This window comes from Halichoerus grypus, chromosome 6, assembly GCF_964656455.1.
Source record: "Halichoerus grypus chromosome 6, mHalGry1.hap1.1, whole genome shotgun sequence".
In the NCBI taxonomy this organism is placed as follows: Eukaryota; Metazoa; Chordata; class Mammalia; order Carnivora; family Phocidae; genus Halichoerus; species Halichoerus grypus.
The window spans coordinates 23,690,905-23,713,213 of NC_135717.1; the positions used below are offsets into that span (position 1 = coordinate 23,690,905).

At 42.7% G+C, this 22,309-nt stretch overlaps 2 protein-coding genes across 7 annotated transcripts in view; one reads left to right on the forward strand and one right to left on the reverse strand.

Moving 5' to 3' along the window:
* Positions 1 to 554: 554 nt before the first annotated feature.
* LYRM1 (LYR motif containing 1) lies at positions 555 to 19,799 on the reverse strand. Of its 6 annotated transcripts, none has more exons than XM_036087693.2 (4): positions 19,577 to 19,799; positions 6,784 to 6,932; positions 2,738 to 2,830; positions 555 to 1,402 (listed from the first exon to the last, which is right to left on the reverse strand). In XM_036087693.2, the coding sequence occupies exons 1-4, from the start codon at positions 19,689 to 19,691 to the stop codon at positions 1,286 to 1,288; spliced, it is 474 nt and encodes a 157-aa protein (XP_035943586.1). In that variant the 5' UTR covers positions 19,692 to 19,799; the 3' UTR covers positions 555 to 1,285. The 6 variants fall into 6 exon arrangements, with proteins under 6 accessions (XP_035943586.1, XP_035943582.2, XP_035943662.1 ...); XM_036087689.2 differs by having other exon boundaries at positions 19,529 to 19,791; XM_036087769.2 differs by having other exon boundaries at positions 6,784 to 6,943; positions 19,577 to 19,704.
* A 275-nt stretch (positions 19,800 to 20,074) lies between these two features.
* DCUN1D3 (defective in cullin neddylation 1 domain containing 3) overlaps positions 20,075 to 22,309 on the forward strand; it is a 37,559-nt gene continuing 35,324 nt past the window's right edge. The window contains exon 1 of the mRNA XM_036087672.2: positions 20,075 to 20,228. The gene's annotated coding sequence lies outside the window, so the exon portion shown is untranslated. The remainder of the gene's footprint in view (positions 20,229 to 22,309) is intronic.

The window sequence follows — 22,309 nt, forward strand, 5'->3', positions numbered from 1 at the left end:
GCAGGTTTGGGGATTGAAATATAACGTTTACTTTGAATGAGACAATCGGTGTGAGAAGGGAATCCTAATCTAGGTATGGGCAGGAAGTTATCATCTGCTGCTTCTGAGGGTCACAAAGCCATTTTGGAAAAGAATAGAGAAAGGCCAAAACTGATACAGATTTGTCTTTATTGGTGATGCTCATCCTCTTTGGAGGTCAGAAGGAATGATATAATAAGGTACATGTGACTTACCATGGGACTCCACACATGCAGGGGTATAAATCCTTTGTATTTTGATTTCTCTTTGTGCCATTTGTTTAGACATAATTTGAAAGCCACCTTGGCCCTTGTACCTTCTAATTATGTTAAGATAAAATACTTATAATGAATGCAGTACGGTTTTAAGTGAGCCTTTCAGATCCTAAGTGCATTGTAAGTGATCATAGGCTATAAGGTAACTATAGCCTAACTATGTAACTATCTAACACAAATACTTTTGTGTATGTGTATGTTGGGGGCAGGAATGGGTCTCATGTAAAATTTCCATGAAAAAACATAATCAATCCAATGATGCACCTTTTTTAAAAAAGATTTATTTATTTTAGGGAAAGAAAGCACAAGCAGGGGGAGGGGGAGGGGGAGAGAGAGAGAATCCTCAAGCAGATATCCTGCTGAGCATGGAGCCCAACACAGGGCTCAATCCTAAGAATTGGGGATCAGGACCTGAGCTGAAATCAAGAGTCAGATGCTTAACCGACTGAGCCACCCAGGCACCCTCAATGATGCACTTTTTAAGGGGAATTTATCTGGAAATTGGGAAGATCAAAAGATAACAAAACATACACAAAGAAACCCTACTTTCAAGCAAGCCTTTCTTTTTTAAGCAAAAACTTTGGGGGAAAAAGCCTAAAAATATTCTGAAGGTGGTGTACAGTTTTATAGTAGCTATGAGAACTTCCAGCAATTGGCTAATTTCTTCCTATCAGCTGGCATGTCTGGCGAATGGCATTTCCATGAAAAAGCTTTGTCAACCTTGTCTTCCTTCTACAGGCCTTAGTCTTGTTTCCAAATGATGCTTCAGTGAGGGTGTAACCTCTAGGGTTAGTGTCATCCATGTAGGCAACAAGACCCTGATGAACTGTAAGGATGTGTGAGTACAGATCATGGAGTGATTACCAATATTTTGGAGGTTTTTAAGAAGATACTTTAATTTTTGCCCCTAATCAAACAGAAGGGATTTGTCATCTGGTTTACATTCAAGACCTAGTTGGCTCATCATTCTGAGAAACAAATTTTCTTCTGGGTTAAGAAATCTCATCATGAGACTTGAGATATACTGGTTTGGAAAGTTTCCTCAGTTTTTCCTGGCTTCGAAGTCCCCGGCCTCGTAGTGGGGTAAGGCCCATTGGAGGCAGATGAATCTGAATAATGAGAATAAGAATAATGATAATATTAAGAATTATAATCATTACAGCAGCTTATATCCATTGAAGATTTACTAGGTACTGTGCTCTCTGCTAAGCACTAAATCTACACTGACTCATTAATCCTTAAAATCCTTACATACATTAATCCTTGCAATAATCTCATAAGGAATTAGATAATATCTATAGATGAGAAATGGAGGCTCAGAAGTTAAAAACTTGCTCAAGCTTATATATACATTAAGTGGTAGAACCAGGATTTGAACCCAGGTCTGATTCCAGAGCTGGTGTTCTTCTTTGTCATTACTGCCTGCATGGAGGGGAAAATGACCACAGATCACATGGTGAGATGAGAATCCAAAGAAGGCGAGAAAAAAAGTTTGTGTATACAAAGCTACTCTGTGCATAGTGGGAAACTGGGACCAGTCTAAATGCCTACTAAATGGCTGCTGGGTAAATTATGGCACATTCTTGTAAGAGGATACAGCGACAACCATTTAAAAAGATGGGAGGCAGAGATGACCAGAACAGATGAAGTAAAATAAGCAAGCAGCAAACAGTATGCCCGGGATTCCATGTACATTAAGAGAATATATGTATGGGGGCGCCTGGGTGGCTCAGTCATTAAGCATCTGCCTTCGGCTCAGGTCATGATCTCAGGGTCCTGGGATCGAGTCCCGCATCGGGCTCCCTGCTCCGCAGGAAGCCTGCTTCTCCCTCTGCCACTCCCCCTGCTTGTGTTCCCTCTCTCGCTGTGTCTCTCTCTGTCAAATAAATAAAATCTTAAAAAAAAAAAAAGAAAATGTATGTATGTACACGAATATAGAAAAAAGACAAAGGATATACTGCCCAACTATTAGGTTGAGCCAGTACAGTATAAAATTATTGTTTCTGTAGGTCAAGAGTAGAACACTGGCAATTTCATATGGCCCAATCTAACAGTTACAGCGGTAACTTACACAGGGTGAGAATTTTGGACCATTTTCACTTCCCACCTTTAATGCTATTAACAATAAACCTGTCTTTCATTAAAAGAAAAGAAAAATATTTCCATAAAAAAGATGAAAGTCAAAAGAGAAAGCTATATAAATATAAGCTGGCTTTCCCTTCTATATGTGGGAAAGTTGTACGAGTAGGAGAAATCAGGCATTCATTGACATTTTAGTTTGTTGTGATGGGTTGGCGGCATGCAAGGATAGCTTACTTCCAACATGCCTCCCACGGAAGCTCTAGACTTCTCGGCAAACACTAGCCCTCTTGGTACACATTCTTGGAAATAACTGGGTTGATGAGGACAAGTACCCACCACAAGTTAGCTGGAGTCACACTTACTGGCCTTGGATAAGGAATCTGGTAATGCAGTCCAATTTCAATCCTGGCTGTGCATTCATCTATATGCTGTTTAATCAGGTCTGCGTCTGTGAGCTATTAAAAGAGGAAAATGGGTGAGGCTCTTAGTATCTTTCTAATGATCCGTATGTAGGGGTGTACATCTTCAACTTTCTCAGTTCACCAGCCAGTAAATGAAATGTTGAGCATGTGAAAAATCAAAAGCAATTTAATATAAAATTTACTGTGGATTAAACATTTAAAAAGTTATTGCAATAGGTAATACCAGCACATAGTAAAACATTATTCAAATAATACAGAAGGATATAATATAAAAACGAAGTCTCCCTTTTACCCCTGTCATAGTTCCCCTTCTCAAGGACAACACTTATTGGCAGTTTTTTATTTGTCCTTCCAGGGATATTCTATGTAGATAAAAGCATACATGTATATATTTAGTTCTTTTTTCCTTACACAAATGATAGCTCACTTTGTTTTGAACCTTGCTTTTCCCATAACAACTTGAAGCTCCTTCTAGATGTACACAGCTGCCCATTCTTTTTAATAGCTGCACAAAATTCCAACATAAGGCCGTGTTATAATTTAATCAATTTTTTCCTGATGAACATTTAGGTTATTTCCAGTCTTTTGCCATTATAAACAATTCTGTTATGTATCCCTCTAAAATTGTTTTTGGCTTACATGCAAATATATCTAAAAGATAAATTCCTAGAGAATGCTGGGTCAAAGGGTATTTGTTCATGCATTTTTAATTCTTTCAGATATTCCCTCTAGATACAAAGTACCCTCTAAGAGGTTGTACCAATTTATATTCTCACCAATACTGAATGAGGATTCTTCACATCCTCCCCATGTTGATCAAACTTTAACCCAATTATTGCAGCAAGTGCTGTCTAGAAACCCCCCCGCCCCCAAGTAAGATATCGGAGAATGATCCACCTCTTCTTTTGAACTGTAAACTGCCTTGCTCATTGGTAAGGGGAAGAAATGGCTTTTTAAATTTCCAGTTTGAAGTAGTCCAGTTTGAAGTAAAGGAATCACAAGTTCCTGGGATTGACTCCCGCATCAGGCTCCCTGCTAGTCCAGGGTAGTAGCTAGTCCAGTTTGAAGTAAAGGACTCACAAGTTCATTCCGAAAAACAGAATGCCAGGTAGAAGGGCAGAAACCTTTCATTCCAAGGATGGAAAATGAGCGGACACGTGGCCCTGCCAAGAGTCTGCAAGTGGGCCTCAAAGCAGAGCGGGGACTGCCGTCCCAGATGACACCCACAGTGACGTCCGGGCCAGTGAGGCTTGGAAATTCCAAGGGCGTGCCTGTCCTATGGTACCTTTCAGAGCAGAGAAGAGTTCTAGGAACTGCAATGCACAGAACTACAGCTGGGTCCCTTGGGGCAGAGGCTCAGCTTTCTGACCTCTGTGCTTCTCAGAATCTGTTGCTCTGATGTCCACATTGGGAACAGATTTCCATGTTCCCACTTGCCCATTAGAATTCAGAGCAATTCAGGAGATACCTCTGGATTATTATTAAACTCTTAGAGCAAGTGAAGTTCGAAGAAACTACTTATATCTGCATAAGGGACTGGGGAGAAAGAAGCCCCTGATAAAGTATGCACGGTTAAGGGGGCTGAGGGCTCCTCGGACTCCAGCTGTCCTTCTGAACAAGTCTGGGTTAGAGTTCTCCAAATTCATTCAGAGGCTGCCTTCATGATTCTGCTATATCCACACACCATTTATACTAATACTGAACATTTTCTTTAAATGTACTGTCTCCTAAGCATAGTATTTGTAAAATTATCTGATATTATATTTTCTTTCTAATACATGGCAAAACAAGTACATATCTTAAAATTAAAAACCCACATATCTCCTCCCCAGGCACGACAAAATCATCTCACTCATGTAGCATCCTGGCACATACACTTCCCTCTGGCTCACACCACACTGGGCCAGTCCAAGCAGAGGCAAAGGAAGGACTGGTTACTGCCATAACTGAAAACTCAAAGGGTCTTGAGTAGTCCTCACATGAGTGAGCCTAAAAAGGATTACTGGGCACATCCTACTATGGTATCTCCAGCACCTGGCTAGACACTGTGAGGCCATGGTCCCCACCTTCAACTATCAAGGTTATTACCTGGGCAGAACAACTATGATGCATAAAGTTCCAGCAAAGGCACGGAGGCATATAACCAACAGGGCAATGACTGCTGCAGATGGCTACACAGGAATTCAGAACAGGTTTCTGCCGTGGGGTTGAGTGAAGGCAAAGAAGCTGAGGAAGACTTCCTGGAGAAGGTAAGTCAAGCCAAAGTATTTGTAAATGCTCACGAATTTAGTGACAACCACAAGGCAGGCCCATGGGATATACAAGAAAGTATAAGATATTGTCTGTGTGCTCGAGGAACTGACAACCTGGCTGGGGAGACCACACCAACAAATGAAACAAACAAGAAAGAGTATGACCCACTACTCAGGGGTAGGCACAGGCTAGTGGTCTTCCAACTTTTTGGTTACTACTTTCAATAAAAAGTTTCTGAGCCCACAGCTCCCATTTATGTACTCATATTGATTTATAAATACATTAATAAATTCATTAAATGTACCAATAAGCTAATAAAAATACACAAAATAGACATTTTTAATACACTCTGGTGTGTGGCACAAAAAGTTTGGAGAAGCTGGTGGAGGGTCAGAAAGGCAGAGATAAGCTTCATAAGCAGGTTGGTTTTATGAAGCAGGGAGGCCTCAGGGCTTCTGAGAAGGGGAACGTAGATTGGGAGGGTTTCTTTTCTGGTGCTTACCCTAATTGCCATTTTACACTTCTTGCCATCTAACTCTTAAACATCTGTGAGGGATCCTGTCTTGGTTTTGCTCATTTATATCCTCTGTGTCTAGTCCAGTGTTTGGCACACGATGGGCACTCAAATACTTGCTGACCGAAAGAATGAGAGCAAACAGTTTGCAGAGTGGTAACAGGAGCTAGAGCAGAAATAGGCAAACTGGAAAGGGGAGGTGTCCTTGTGGAAGGAGGAGTTCTGCTTTGGATCATCATGCCTGTCGTGAGCTCCTTCAGGTGGCTGGTGAGAGGCTGAGGCTGGGTATTCAGATATGGGAGCTGGAACCAGAAAGCGACTGCATGGTCCCTGGGCCTCAGCGCAGAGGGCTGACCTTCAGAGGATCCTTACAGCTGGCCAGAGGGTGTGTAGAGAAGACAGGGCCAAAAAGGACACAGAAACGGGTCAGAGCGGGAAAAGAGAACAGACTGCAGGAGGTTTCATGAGGGAACAGTGACAGCATTGACTCTGTGAGATCAATAAGAAGGAGGCAAGAAAAGTCAGAAGCTGAAAGTCTCTTTCCATGCTTAGTGCCAGGCAGTCTTTGTAAGGAGCTAACAGCTAATGCTTTATAGTTTGTTGGGATGGGTCAAATCGAGCCTCTTACAGATGGTCTTTGGCTCCCTGGTGTCTGGGTGGGCAGTTCCATTAAACTAGCTAATGGAGGCACTATCTTACCCAATTCTGTGGTCCCAAAGGGCAAACTCACTCTGCTAGCCAAAGAGGCTCGAGTTCAAAGTGAAGTTATGAAGGGAACCCTGTGTCTTAATCCTATTCTCTTCCCTCTGAATGGGTTTATACTTGGAGGTCTTGAATAGGTTATGAATTGAAAACAAAAGTTTAACTGCACACCTCCTGTGGGAGGGGCTGGTAACAGGCACAGTGTGTGAGGAACGGCTCCTCCCCTGAAAACCGTCACTGGCCTGGCTTGTGTCACCTGGTTCATGGGGTCTTCTGAGGACGCTGAGCCACTTACGGGTTGGACTGAGACCTGAACCAAATGAAGAGAGAAACCCAGGCTGGGCTCTGCTTCCCAGTGGTTAAGCAAGCGAGCTCGGCTATGCCTCTGGGCCTTTCCAGCCCCACACTCGGCCACTGTGACCCGTGATGCTCAGTCCTCTCAATTTTCGGATGAAAAAGAACAAACATCACAAGAAACTGCCCTCCTCCTTACAATCTCCAGTTGGGGCCTACTTACATTTTTGTTTTTCTGGAACAGTGTTCTGGCTTCATTTAATATGTACTGTTTTTCTTTAATGGTGTCTTCCATCTGCCCTGATGCCGCCTGCCATTTCCTCGCAAGCCTGAAAATTCTGCGGTAGAGGCCAAGAACTTCTTGTCGTGTTGCTGTTGTCATCCTCAGACCCACCAAAATAGAAGAGGGAAAATTTGCATGAAAATTCAGTTTGACAGTAGGCAGCTAGGCAGATGTACATTTTTTTAATCAAGCTCTTTAATTAGTCTAGAAATAATTGCTCTTTCTCAACAGATCTGTTTGGTAGCATTGCCAGAATGGTGCTCTAGGAATACCAGTGATCCCTCAGCTGTCCTTGTGTATTATCCCATGGTTGAGAGTTAATGTTTGCCATGATGGCCATTTTTACAAACCTGGTAAACCAAAATTCAAATGTGCTATACTTTAAAGCAGTAAATTCTTTACCAGACTATCTTAGGAATGATGCTTTTAGTGTGTATTTTTGTAAAACTACAGCCCTCACCAGAGTGCCTGGAAAAGGCACATTTTGAATAAATTTTCTAGTTAAGTAACGAGTTTCATGCAGGGGTTGTAAACTCAAGCACCTCTAGGCCCTGGCAGATAAAATGAGGGAACCTGGTTGGGTGGGGACAGTGGCCAAATGGAGAGGATGTACCTCAGCCCCTCCCCCCGAAAAGGAACAGTTGCTACTCAGCTCCAGGCAGTTGCTGCCTTGTAGAAATGAGGGCCTAGCACGGTGCCTGGGTGGCTCAGTTGGTTGGGCGTCGGACTCTTGATTCCGGCTTGGGTCACGATCTCAGGGTCGTGGGATTGAGCCCTGTGTCGGGCTCTGCGCTCAGTGCGGAGTCCGCGTGGGATTTTCTCTCTCCCTCTCCCCCCACTTTCTCTCTCTCTAAAATAATAAATAAAATCTTAAAAAAAAAAAAAAAAAGAAATGAGGGCCTAGGAATGCCAGATTTCCTGATACTTTAACAATAGGTAGCAATCCAGATTTTTAAAATGTGAAATCTCAAAAAAAACATTAATTCATTCTTTTTGAAAGTCTGAGTACCATGAAGGTCAAACAAAATTGGTCTGCAGGCTCGATTCTACCCAGAGGCTGCCAGGTTGTAACCTCTCTTTTAGTTCATCATAACCTTGTTGAAAATATCTCTCAAATTGTTGGTCTGCTTCCTTGTTCACATAAGAACCATACAGTAAGTACAACTGAAAATCTTTCTGATGACTGAAGAGCTTATAGCCTCTTTGGGTTTTTACCCTGAAACATTAGTTTTAATTTCAGAGGACTTGGCTAAGTGAGTCCTGACCTAAGTAGATTCCCCAAAGCTAACTGCGTTTTTAAAGATTAAATTTATGAAAAAAAAAGTTTTTCAGATTTTTATTATGAAATATTTCAGGTATGCAAAAAGATATAGAGAACAATATAATTAACAGCCATATATTCACAATGGATCTTAAAGAATACATTACATATATATTTGTATATACCCCTTCTAGTCAAATTTCCCTTCCTCTCTCCTAGAATGAACACTATCCTGAACTTGTTATTTGTCTTCTCACATATAGCTTTACACTTAACATTATATAGTATTGCTTAGCAAGTTTACAAATCTTATACAGTTGACCCTTGAACATGGGGCTTAGGAGCACTGACCTCCACACAGTCAAAAATCTGTGATTAACTTTTGACTCCCCAAAAAGCTTACTAATAGCCTACTGTTGACATGAAGCCTTACTGATAACATAAGCAGTCAATGAACGTATATATATGTATATGTATATGTATTATATGCTTTATTCTTACGATGAAGTAAGCTAGAGAAAGGAAAATGTTAAGAAAATCACAAGGAAGAGAAAATACATTTACAGTGTTGTTCGGTACTTATCAAAAGAAATCTGTTTACAGGTAGACCTGCATAGTTCAAACCCATGTTGTTCAAGGGTCAACTCTCTATATAAAAGTTATTACGTCCTTCTGCAACTTGCTTTTTTTGCCGATGTTCATCTACATTGTTACATGTAGCTCTAGCTCATATGTTCTCAATACTGCAATTCAGTCCACTGTATGACGATATCCCAATATACTTGTCTCTTCTCCTGCTAATGTCCTAATGTTGGACATTAGGCATTTCTTTTTTTTTCTCCCCCCCGCTTTTTTTAACTTATGCAAAAACTTCAGCCTATGTCTTTACTATTTACTTCAACATCTAAAGACAGAAAAAAAAATTCCACTAGAAGATTCTGGTAAGTCAGATTTTAGAGAATGAATACTGTACTGCCTTTAACAAATGGGTAGGCTGGGAAGACAAGGACAGATTTAGTAAATGAGTAGCAGGGTCAGGCATTAGGACACCTCACTATGAGTACTGGGCTTTCCTCAAACAGGCTCATCAGGAATGGGAAGTAGGCTGCTCACTGCCCTTTAGGACAGGATCCATTACCAACCCATGGAGGAGCGGATACCATGTGGAGACTGTATACTTTAGGATAGTCCTGAGCTTATGAGAACTTGGGCAGCTAAATAATGCAAATGGGAGCTAGAAAGAGGTATATTTATCTAGACATTCTAAGTACCTACAAGGAATTTACCTTACAGAGAATTTCTTTTTAATGATTGCCCTTCCTAACTATGGTGACCTTACTTGCAATGAGAATGAACCAAGGCTTAACCATTTGCTGAAAAGCTTGAAAGCACTACTTCACCCAATTCAAAAGTTAAAAACGAAAATTATAATCAACACCAATTCTGACGTCCACGATGCCTCACAAAGAAAAAAATGTTTAGAAGAAATGTGTAAAAACCGAGAGGAAACATCATGCTTTGTGGCTAATCATAATAAAAACCCATGAGACGATGAGACGATGACTTTTCCTGGTAAGGAAACAGGTTTCTGAGTGTCTGGTTCTCCCTAAAACTCCATGGTTTCAAATGAAAATACATGAGTCAGTTCCTGTGAGGGGCAGGGAGTCTGTAACTTCTATTAATGATTGCTTCACTTCCCTGTCATTAACAGATTAAACTTCCCTGACTGCATGACACTTGAGGAAAGTGAAGGAGGTCTGGCAAATTAAAACAGCAGCAAGCATCTCCAAAGTCTGACTTTCACTGGTTTCCTTCTACTACTCAAAAAAGCCACAGCTTCAAACTGTAACTGATCATATACCATAATCAGATACACAAGCCCTGCAATTAGAGTACTCAAGGTAACGAGTAGTACTAACAATTGGTACTTAATAGGACTATTTTCAAAACACTTTAATTAATGTTTTAAGTGTTTTGAAAACTAATCCTGAAAGGGAGATAAGTGAAGTCTCCTTCTCCAACATCAGGTGACCCAAAAAACCCAAGTCCCAAAGACTTCCACAGAGAAGGGTCTAAAGCTGTATTCCCCATTGTGTATTATTAGCAAGTCTAGATTAATAACACTTCTTTCCAAGTCTTAGAGAAAAGACAAGAAAAATGCCTCTTTTGTTTTCTTATTGGATTTCTTTCAGTTCTTTGAGGGAATCATGTTTTTCTTACTTTAGAGGTATATACCCATGCTGTTCTCCCTTTCTAGAAGGCTCTCTCCTGACCTCCTCCCTTTTTACCTGACCAACCCCTACTCATCCTTCAGTTCCCCAAACATGGATATCTCAGAAAATCCCCCCCCTCCCCTCACCACATGCATTGGATTAGGTCTCTGTTGAAACTTCCTGTGGATCCTTGAATTTCTTCTTTGTAGCTCTAATTACTCAAGTAATAATGGTTTGTTAGTGTCTGTCTTGCCCCAATTGATCCTGTTTATGGGGATAGTAACCATGTCCATCCTATTTACTGCTCAATTCTCAGGACCTAGCCAGGTGTGTAACTGGTATTCAACAAATGTTTGCTGAATAAATGAAAATATCTCATGATACAGAAAGCTTGGGATTCTAGGAACAAAACTGACCATATAAAAATTTTTTCTTCATGCTCTTTTCCCTTTGGTTTCTATTTTTGTCTTTGTTCCTAGGAAGCAACCTGTTTGGAGAAAGTGCCTTTTCCCTAAGAGTCTTCCTTCCAATAGATATAATGGCTTGAAACCAACATTTATTCTTTTGAAACTATCAATGATTTCTCACTACTGGTGCAAGGCTGAGGCAGCCCCTTTTCTTCACTAGTCTCAAGGGTTGATCTGATGCAATGAGGTCTGCTGGGATTTTCTCACAGGCAACACGAGGAATATCAAACTGTCTAGAGGACCACAATTTTTTTTTAAGATCTTATTTTTAAGTAATCTCTATACCCAACGTGGGGCTCGAACTCACAACACCTACATCAAGAGTCACATGCTCCACTGAGCCACTCAGGCACCCAAAGAGGACCATAACTGACCCACAGTCTCAACTGGCCACAAGGTCGAGTCCTTTTTTTTTTTTTTTTTTTTTAAGATTTCATTTATTTATTTGAGAAAGAGAGAACAAGCAGGAGAAGGGACAGGGGGAGAGAGACAAGCAGAATCTCCGCTGAATGAGGAGCCTAACACTGGGCTCAATCCCAGGACCCTGAGATCATGACCTGTGCCCAAGTCAGACACTTAACCGAGTCACCCAAGCGCCCCACGAAGTTAAGTCTTAAAGAATTCTTAAAGTTTTGTAACTTATTCTGAGATTGACATTTCGTCAAACTGTTTCATTTTACTTCCTTAACCACAAAACCCCAGAATGAGGAAAAATAAGAGATATGAAGTGTCCCTGGGAGGAAATGTGATTGGAAACTGGTCTTTTCTTAAAATCGCACCCCATATAAACACAGTACCAAGATAAAATTCACTACCAAGCATCTACCAACTGCAGCCCGTGCCACTAAGCAAAGGCTGACAAATGTTGCTGGCTAGAGTGTTTTGGCCTCTGGTCACAGTTGCGAGGTGTTTCCCCTACAGCAGGTGTCCCAAAGATTGATTGGGAAGGTGATTTTTTTGGATGTACAAGTATTTTCCTATTGTGATTCTTTTAATGTATTATAATAGTCCATCAAACCCATAATTTAAAGTGATTTTGATATAGCAATATAGAGCTTCCTTTAAATAAATGTATTACAAAAGTTTCTAAAGCTGGTTTAAAATATGGGTAAATAATACTATAAATTGAGATACAGAGTCTGAAAAACAGAAGTTTCAAAGCCACTGCTCTAAGGCACCCTGCTGTCCTGCCTTGGTGTTTATTCTGGCTGAGCCACCCACGTAAATGCCTGATTTCTGCTAGCCACCCCACTGCACCTAGTAGATACCTATTTGCTCTCAAGTTTTTCTGGGGGCACCTTTTTCTCTGCAACTATCACAGCCAGCCATGGCTATTTTGCAATTTCATTGTGTCTTTTTCTTCACAGTCTCTGAATTCCTGGAGGGCTTGGACTGTTTTGCTCATTAGAATAATGATAATAATACTACATTTTGCTTTGTACTTACTCTGTGCCAGAGGCTTTGCTAGGTGCTTTACATATGTTAACTCCCCAAATCATCACAATTCTTTAAGGTAGATAACTACCATTATCCTCTTTATAAAGGAGGAACCTGATGCAGAGAGGTAAGTAACTTGTCCAGGGGTCACATCAGCTATTAAGAGGTGGGGCTAGGGGGCACCTGGCTGGCTTAGTTAGCAGAAACTCTTGATCTCAGGGTTGTGAGTTGAAGCCTTACATTGGGTGTAGGTAGGTAGGTAGGAAGGAAGGAAGGAAGGAAGGAGGGAAAGTGAAGAAAGTAAAGAAAGGAAGAAAGGAAAGGAAAGGAAAGGAAAGGAAAGGAAAGGAAAGGAAAGGAAGGAAGAAAGAAAAGAAAGGAAGGAAGAAAAGAAAGAAGGAAAAGAAAGAGAGAAGGAAAAGAAAGAAGGAAAAGAAAAGAAAGAAGGAAAAGAAAGGAAAGAAAGAAAGAGGTGAGGCCAGGATTCAAACCTAGAACGTCTGGAATCCAGCCCAAACTTTTAATCACTAAATAGGATGCTCAGTCTCAGTGAATGTGATTGAATGTCTGTTAATTGCTTTAAAGAGCTTAGCCAGTTGTGACAATAGGAACTGAACAATTCTGTTCCCTTCCCACAAAGAGTGAAAGACCTTTTGCACCTTGATATGAATAACCTTTTAATAAGATTTTCTGTATACCATCTGCCCTTCTTCCTCCCCTGCAACTGCACTTCCTTAATTATGTTGCACCTCAGCACCTTTAAAGGAGGCTGTGCACTTGGCGGGACTGCGCTGCTCTTCGGTTCCCTACAGCAGCTCTCTTCTGCCACTCCACAGGGAGCGGATACCATAGAGGAGGCACCAGGGCTCATTACAGTGCTACCACTCCCCAGGCCTTACTGGTCCCTCCCAAGCATCCATCCAGCAGTACCCACTGGGACCAGGCACAGGAGATTCTAGGGATACACAATCTTGATAATCAAGCAGCTATGGTCCCTGCCCTCCTGAAGCTTCCATTTTAGTGGCAGAGCAGACGAGATACAAGACAAAGACAATTTCTGGTGGTGATATGTGCTCCTTAGGAATGAAAGAGTAATATGAGGAACAAATGAACAGGGGCAGGGCTATTTTATTTTGGGTAGTGACATTTGAGTTCTGAATGACATGAAGGAGCCTGTTAAAGGCAAGGGTTAAGGGAAAGGTGCTTCAGGAAGAGGGTGGGAACCAACAAAGGCTATGAGGTGGTAAATACTGTCAATGCATCCAGAAGCTGTCAGGGAGGTGAGGCCGCAGGTGGGCAGAATCCAGCATAGGTTGGGAGGGTAGGTCCTGGAAAGGAGTTTGGTTTGTAGTGTAAAAACAAAAGGAAGACATTGGCAGATTTTAAGCAAGTTGGAGTATCACGGTCTAATTTACATCTTTTAAAATGTGCTGGGTTTCAAATTGTATCTTGCAGATGGTGAAAAAAAGTCTTGCCTAAATGCCATCTAATTGACAGGAGAGTTGGGATTAAGAGCCAATAAAGCTGGATGATTATTTCCCTGACCAAGAGCTTTCCCATTTTTATTTTGGAGTAATGGGGAAGTAATCAATCTAAAACAAAACAAAACACACCACCCATTCACCCTTCTACTCTATGGTGAGTGGAAATAGTGAAAGGTCTGGGTAGGCTCCAAGAACCCACTCTACACAGCACATGTAGGCACGTGGCATGTCTAGATTTAATTTTACAGGAGGCCTGTGGGAAGATATGCTAGTATTAGGGGATTTATCCACTTTACCCTTTTCCCCACCTTTGGAAAGACCATCACAGCATGAACACTGAGGAGTTTAAGAGCAGAGATGAAAATTCCTTCTCCAGATGAAATTTATAGAAGTATGACTCTGGTCTCAGGAATGTCAAAATTCCCAGTGTTGGACTCTCATGAGGCTTTGCCTTCTACTTAAGAAGAAGTGTTGCAGTATAAACAAAGGACAGAAAAGGCAATGGGAATTAACCGACTTTCAAGCCCCAGGTTGAAGGAAAGACTCTTTCCATTCTTTCAATATCTGCCCCTAGGTGGAATTTTTTTTATCTCACAATGATGTAATATAGTCAAATTTCTCCCCCAACTACTTTATGATTGGGTGGGTGGGTTAGGGTAGTGGAGACTGTGAAACTCACCCAAATGAAATCACTGTCTTACATGTTCATTGGGCACCCATGCTGGCCTGTCCCTCTCCTGCTGTCCCATCTCCTTAGATCTGACACCCCTTCTTTTTGTCAAATGAAGATCCAAATTCACAGAACTGAAATATTCTTTCTTTGCCTAGCTGCTGATTCTCATCCTTGAACTTCCCTTACTTTTCGCAGGGTGCCTTCTTCATGCCGAAGTGGGTTCAGCTGTGTCCCTGCTCTGTTTCCCAGGCACGTCCAGCACACTTGTGTCATACTGGTCATTCTATTCTCAGTTTCTGTTTGGCTTACCTTTCTTCCTCCACTGTGTGTGTTTTGGGGAGCGATAAATTAGAAGGGTTAGGACTATGCCTCATTCATCACACCCTTAGGCCTGGTACAAAGTTGGAGCTTGAAATTTGTAAGAAGAATAAATTTACACACAGAATAGTCACCAGTAATGCCCATTCTCATACATGGTAGTATTTGGACCAGTATTTAAAAATACTAAGTAACCCTCACAAAGATGTTTTCAAGAGTGGTGCTGCGGGTGTTAGGATAAGGAACTTAAGACTCCGTTATTTGGGGAGGAGGCCTTATCAGTTCCATCTAAGGCAGTATAAGACACACAGTTAAAATGTAACCCTTACTCCTAAGTTCTTTAAAAGCCAGTAATGGTTAGTGCACTGGACTGAAATTGATTTACTGTTTCCACGAAGCTTAGAACCAAATATATAGAAAAATGTGGTTCTGATACATTTTTTTCTTGGGAAAAAAAAAATCCTTCTGGGGAACAGATCCATTGCACCCAAATGATCAGGGATCAAACCTACAAAATTGTAATTTAAAGCTTCTGTCATTTGGAAAACCTCTAAGGAACTGAAATGCTCTCATAATGCCAAAGCAAACAGTTTTTCTTGCCCTGGAAAGCGGAGTAGAGAATGACTGTCTTGGTTTTAGGCATTCAAAGTTTTTCCACATATGTAAGGAACAGAAGATACAGTGCAACTAATGAGCAAATGGGTTCTGGAATGGTCAAACCTGGGTTTGAATTCTGACTACATTGGTCGTCTTCCTGAGCCTCAGTTTCTTAAAAAGTGAAATGGGGTAACAATAGAACCCTCTTCAAAGAGTGGTGGTAAGGATTATTCATGAGATAACCCATGTAAATCACTTAGCATTGGGAGCTAACAAAGGCAAATGTTACCTGAATAGGAGGAAATAAAGAAGAAACAATGAGGCCTCTTTTATCTATGCTAAGCTTTGTCTGCAGAGGAGGGAAAAGAAGCGTGCGGCCTGTTGGCGAATTTATTGCTTTGTGATAGTAATGGATTTTCCTAAAGCTGTTTCCCTCTGATCATTAATAATCCCTGTACAGTAAAGGGCTATTGTTCTTCAGTATGAGTAAATAACCCTGTCGGAGGCACCGCTTATCTTCAGACCACAGCACATACTTCTTACTGGAAATATAATGCAGGTGCCAACATCGAAAGCATGCCCAGACTTCCCTTCCTATTTTTCTTCCTTTATCTCTTACTCCTTGCTTATCCTTTGGCATGTTTTTCTCCTACATCTGTTATATTTCCTACTTTCTGGTGTACACCCATATCCTACACAGTATCATCCTTACCCAAATCGAATAACCTTCAAGATAAGCTGTACTCCACACATCTCTGCCCTCTCTCCTCTCTCTTCAATAATAGACAGACAGACAGACACACACACACCCAATGGACTTATTTCCTGTCCTGGACTCAGTTTTTGGTTACTAGAATCCAAAAAGGGAAGTGTAAAGCCACACATTGTTTTGCAAATCTCAGGATATGCTTGTGTGGTGTACTTAATCATACCACAGCTATTCTCTGAAACAGCATCTTTATACACAGAAAGTGACAATATGGTGTGTCAGAGATAGGAGGCAGAGAGAAGGTAGACTGTATTTTCATTTTACTTAAAGGAATGGAAATTAGGTTAGGTCCTGTAATATGGGAAATCTCCAGAACACAGGGAAAAACCAAAAATACTGATGTCTGAAAGACTTCTAAATTATCCCAAACAAGATCATAGGAGGCAAGTATGCTCATTCTAAATATACCAGCATAGAAGCACATGCAAGATTATACTTGTAAGGGGAACTCCAATCAGGCTTTTGTAACCAAGAGAGATACAGCTCTTTTTCCCCTCAGAGACAGAAATTCTAAATGGAAACCAAGTTTTGGCCCCTCAATTCAAAAGAAATGGAAGTACCTGTTTCCTTATCAGCATATTTTAAGAGACAAAGTAAGGGTCAGTCAGAGGTGGTGAGAACCAGTTACCAGAAGTAGGAGGAGGTGTTAGACGTGTGGGGGTGTATGTGAGCTGGAAATAGATGAAAACTAGGTCATTGCTAAAAATCAACCCCAGTCATTCATTCATAACTATCCAGGATTTCACCCCTTCATAGGAACAGGGGAAGTCTGAGAACAAGAAACACTTAGGTTTAAATTAACATTTAAATCCCTCCTTTGTGATAATTTCCTAGGGAAATGGATTAGGGAACTGACAAAAGAGCTTTGGTTAGAACATTAGATACAGTTGGAGCTTCCTAGTATCTGACCCTTGATCCAACCATCTGATGAATAACCTCACCTTGCTTGAGTAGGGGTCCCTGCCCTCAAGACAGTTTCTAAGTACCCTCCAACTGTCAAGTAACTACCAAATGAGCAACTTTTCTCATCTGCAGAGGCAAAAGAGCTCACTAGACAAAATTCCTTGACAGTAGGAGCAATGACTGCCCCTCTTTACATGGGTGGAACGACTAGCACCCAGAGTACCTTCAAGCTCCTCCAGTTCAGTGCTGACCAACATAATGCATTTCAATGACGGAAATACTCTCTAACTGCGCTGTCCAACAGGGTAGCTAGCCACATGTGGCTACTGGGCACTTGAAATATGGTTACTGCAGCTGAGGAACTGGCACTTAAATTTTTATTTAAATAGCTACAAGTAAAAAAACCAAATAAATAGCTACATGTAGCTAATGGCCCCTCAGGAACAGCACAGCGCCACAGCTACACCAAAACTGCAAATCAAATGCCCACAGGTCAGGCAGATAGTTGAAGAGGAGGGGGGTGGGTGGGGAGAAGCTTATTGGCTCTAGCTGACTGTTGCAGTGTAGGAACCTCAGGATAGTGTTGCCAGATTGTCTCATTTTTCAAATGAAGCTGAAAATCTGGATTTTGATGTCCAATTTTTATATGTTGGTAAGTAAATTTTAAAAAGAATTTAAATTTAAATCACTCTGTGGGATGAACGGTATGTTTGCATGCAATATCTGTCTTGCCAGTTTGTAGTCTCTAATTTAGGGAGCCCCTCCAGCTCAAAGAAAAAGACCTTATCCAGTGCCCCTGCTGGTCAGTAGCAGATCCAAGACTGGAACCCAGGCCTTCTGAAACTTCTTCTGATACCCTTTCTAGGTTTTATGAGATTAACCATATCTAGTTTGTGATTGGTAGTGGTGGCAGCAGCGGGAAAAAAGCCCCTTTGTCAGAATTGTTGAAGTCCATGACTGATATCTTATGAATAGTGTTCCTACCTAGCTATAACCATATAGTGGACCCTATGGGCAAAGCTCTGTACTAGGAGCCAGCAGGACACAAAGAAGAAATAGCCCATGGGGAGTCAGACATACAAACAATTAACAAGCAAAGTCAGGCTTGCTGTAATGGACACAAATCACCTGCGCTCAAGTCCAAAAGCACCGACAGCTGTGGGAGGAAGGGAAGGAAGAGATTTGAGCCAGGGCTTAGACGATGAACAGAAGCTGGCTAGTGGGTGGATAAGTCTCACTGATTATGAGTGAGTCTCATTATTATGGGATATTAAGGAAGCCTTCTTTTATCTCTGAGGCCTTATCTGTGACAAGGGTCTCCTCTGCTGGCTTCTCTTCTTCTCTGGGTAGTCTCTAAAAACCCCTCTACTTATTTTCCCAAGGACTTTTCCCCTGACTTGTATATCTAACTTCTCAACATCCTCACCTGGATGATTAAAAGACCTAGCAAATCTAGTATGTCTAAAAAGAATTTAGGGTATTTCCTCCCAAGCTGTTTTCCCTTAGGAGTCATCCTTGGTTCCTCTTCTTCCCATACACATCACATCTAATCCGACAGCAAGTCTTGCAAGCTCTACTTCCAAAATGCATTATGAATTTAATTATCTGCATTTCCACGGCCACTACCCATCTCTCCCTTGGCCTACTGCAGCAGCCTCCTAACAGGTCTGACAACTTCTACCCTTCTCTATCTAGCAGCCAAGGGATTTTTAAAAAATGTAAGTCAGGTCACTCCCCTTCTCAAAATCCTCAGGTAACACAACAGCCAAACCCTTACCTTGGGCTAAAAAACGCTGTGCTTGACCAGGCCCTGCCATTTCTTCATCACAGACCACTCTGGCCCTTCTTTCAGTTCCAGCCACCTGGCTTTCTCGCCGTTTCCTTCCTCAGAACCCTTCCCGTTGGCTCTTTTCTCCATCTAGAAGGTCCATTCCCTAGCTTCTCTCTTTTCTCGCATCTCTATGAAACCTGGTCTTGTCTGAAAAGCCTTACCCGAATTAGAGTGACCCTACCCCAATCTTCTACCACTTCACCCGGTATTAGTCTTAGGGGGCATGTGGCACTTGCTGATATCCTCCTTACTGATTTACATTTTAACTTTTTTCTGCACTCGAATAAAAAGTCACGGAGCAAGGCCTGCGTCTTGTTCTCGTTTGTGGACCGAGGCAGTAAGAAGGAGGTTTGCTCTATCCTAGAAAGTCTCCGTAGCCTCTACGGGGCCTCGTTTGGGTCAACCTTCCCCAGCTTGACGCCTCTCGCTCCCGGAATTGCCCCTACTAATCTCGCATTTATATTCAGGGATCTAAAGGTCTCAGATGGGCCCAACCGGCATCTCAGCGTCCCCACAACAGGCCTCTGCTTCCTGGCCCTCGGGCCGCTTCCCTTGGCAGGTTCCTGAGGCCAGCGCGATGACACCGAGCCGCCCTCGCGAGGCTGGGGTCACACAAGCACGTCTCCTAGCAACGTCGCACCCCCGCCCCCACCCCATCCCTGCCCCTGGGGAGCCAACCCCTTCCCCCAGTCTCCCGCGCCAGGAGGCAGCGTCTCCATCCCCTACACTCACTCTGCATCAGTTCTGCCTTCCCCCACCCACAGAAGCGCCGCAGCCTACCGCGGGCTAGGAGGAGGCGGTGCCGGGAGCTTAGCAGAGCCGCGGCCGACGCTGGTCGGGCAAGTCCGGTAGGCCAGGCCGGACTAAACCACCGGGAGGACCTCTGTGGGAGCATTAGTTCCAGGTCAGGGGCAGTCTCGAGTCTCCCTTAAACTTTATACTCTAGTCCACCTTCCGCCGTATACGCAACAATATAGCCAACTTCATCCTTTCCCTAGTTTTCCTTTACCCCTTTCGCTATCCTTCCCCCCCGAGCCAAAAAAATGGTCCAGTCCAGCTCCTCCTAGCCCTCCCTCCGCGTCGCTAGGTCTTTGCCCTTACTTGGCTACGGCTTCGTACGTCTTTGCGTACGTCGTGACGCAATCTTCCACCCGTTCCCCCCCGCCCCTCTTCTATTCTCCCTCCTGGAGCGGGCGGCCTGCGGGGTTACCGGAAGTGATGATGCAGGAGGCGATGGAGGGGGCGGGGCTTGGGGGCGGCCGCCGCCGGTGGGCCGCAGATGAAGAGGAGGCGGCGGCAGTGGTGGAAGAAGAGGAGGCGGCGGCGCGGGTAGGGAGCCTGGAAACGCGAGCGGGGATGGTAGGTGGTTTGGACCCGCCGGGCCGCCGTCGTTTCCAGAAAGGGTTTGACTGGAGGAACCTCTGGAGCAGCTGTGAGTTTGGGGGGGGTTGAGGAGAAGCGGGGAACATTGAGAGATGAAGGGGCGGGGGTTGGGTACCTTCGAGAAGAGGGGGTGGAAGGGGAGGAGTGGAAATCAGCTCCTTGTCTGGACTGGTCCCTTTGGAAGAGGCTGTGAGGGGAGCTTGTGGCGTGTCAGCCGCAGGGCTCAAGAAAACTTAACCTACTGTCCCTGCCTCCCCACCGCCAGCACCCCTCAACCCAGGCCTGGGGATCTGGGGGCTGGAGCTGCCCTGGAGAGGGTGCAGACTCTGGTCCTATGGCCCGGGTAAGCGCTGTGAGGTGGGAGTCCAAGCGGGAGGTGGTGGGTGAATCTCCAGCTCCCTCCTCCCTCATTTTCCTCCCACCCCCATCCTTCTCTTTAATCATTAACAGCCCTGGAATTAAGGGGCTCAGACGTGAAGGCCTTTCTGTGCACCTTTGCTATAAACGATAACCATCTGTGCCTGAGGTAATGGGTCTGGAAGCTTTGCCTGTATCCTGTATAGGAAGTGGGACGGGGTGACAAATGTATTGTTTTTTTCCATTCCCCTTCACCCCTTACCTTACCCCATATACACCCCTCGTTTCCACCTCAGTTCTCTGTGGCTAGGTGGTAATCTTGGTGGGTTTTGTTTTTTTTTCCCTTTATGGCACTTGGTATCTTGGGTACCTCTTTTGAATTTGGTGTTCAGCCTCTATCCCAGATCTTAACTGCAAGCTTTGTAATACTTCAGTTACAGGTTGTGTCACATTGGGAGTACCTCTCAATGCCTGGTAGCTCCAAATTAAGATGAGCATTTTCTCCTATGAATACTGGAATTCCAAAGTCCTTGCAAGGATTCCTAAATGGCATCATAGCCCAGGAATCAAAGTCTCTTGTTCTAAATACTTTATGTGTGAGGAATTTACATGTTGTCAACTCTTTCCAAAATGATTTGATGTTAAGCTAATTCTGGATTTCTGTGTTTCTCTCCACCCACACTTCATGATGCACTTCAGAGAACAGAAAACCCCATATTACTTTTTTGTTTCTGCAATTGGACAATAGCTCTTTTATCTTTTTCTCCATTTATGTGTCGGGCACACAAGTCTTCAGTGACACATTTGGCTTGTGCTGATTTCTGTCTTATTTATTTAGCTGATTCTTTGTGTATAGATGGACTTAAATGAGAAAATGTGATCTGTTTTGTTTTAAAAAAGAATACAAACCAATAATGGAAAAATTATTTGAAGAAAGCAGAGAATGATTAGAAGATCTCTTTATTGATGTTCTATTGGTTTAAAAAAAAATCACCAAGTAGTGCCCTTTTAGCTTGTCGTAGGAATTTCAGAGTGAAATGTAATGATTCCTATTTTGGTGTTGATATTTTCTTTGGAAGTCCTCTGTTGAATGTGGAACTGTGTTTTCTGAAGAACTTTAAGAAATAGTGCCTAAACTTTAGGGATCCTTTGATTAGAGCACGTCCATAAATCCTGGCCCTCTATAACTGAATTTATATGCGTATTGCTAGAAGAATTGTAACGGATCCCATCCTACTCATCAGGACTTTCAGGCCTGATAAAATAATATTTAATGCTTTGATTGTACAAGTAACAGCATGTTTAGATGTTTCACAGAACTGTAACAAAAGAAAAGAATGACCACTGTTCTCACCTTAATTGATTTGGAACCAAAGAATAAAAAGTCCAAAATTCATTCATTCAACAAGCATTATTGACTAGCTAGTAAGTGCTAGCCGTTATTTTGGGCTCTGAGTGGACAAAGGTGAATGCAAGCATAAGGTCTGAGCTCTCATGGAGCTCACACTGGAGTGTGTGGGGACAGAAGAAATAAGCATATAAATCAGATTTTGATAAGTGCTGAAGAAAGAGTGATGTGACAGAAAGTGTCTCATTGAGATGCAGTCAAGGAAGACCTTTCTGAGGAGGTGACACTTAAGTTGAGCTTTAAATAAAAAGAAGCCAGCCATGCAGATATAGGGGAGGAGCCTTCCAGGTTCAGGGACTAGCTAGTGCAGAAACTGGCAAGAGTGACTGGCTAGTTCTAGGGCCTAGGAAGAAAGGGATGGGGTG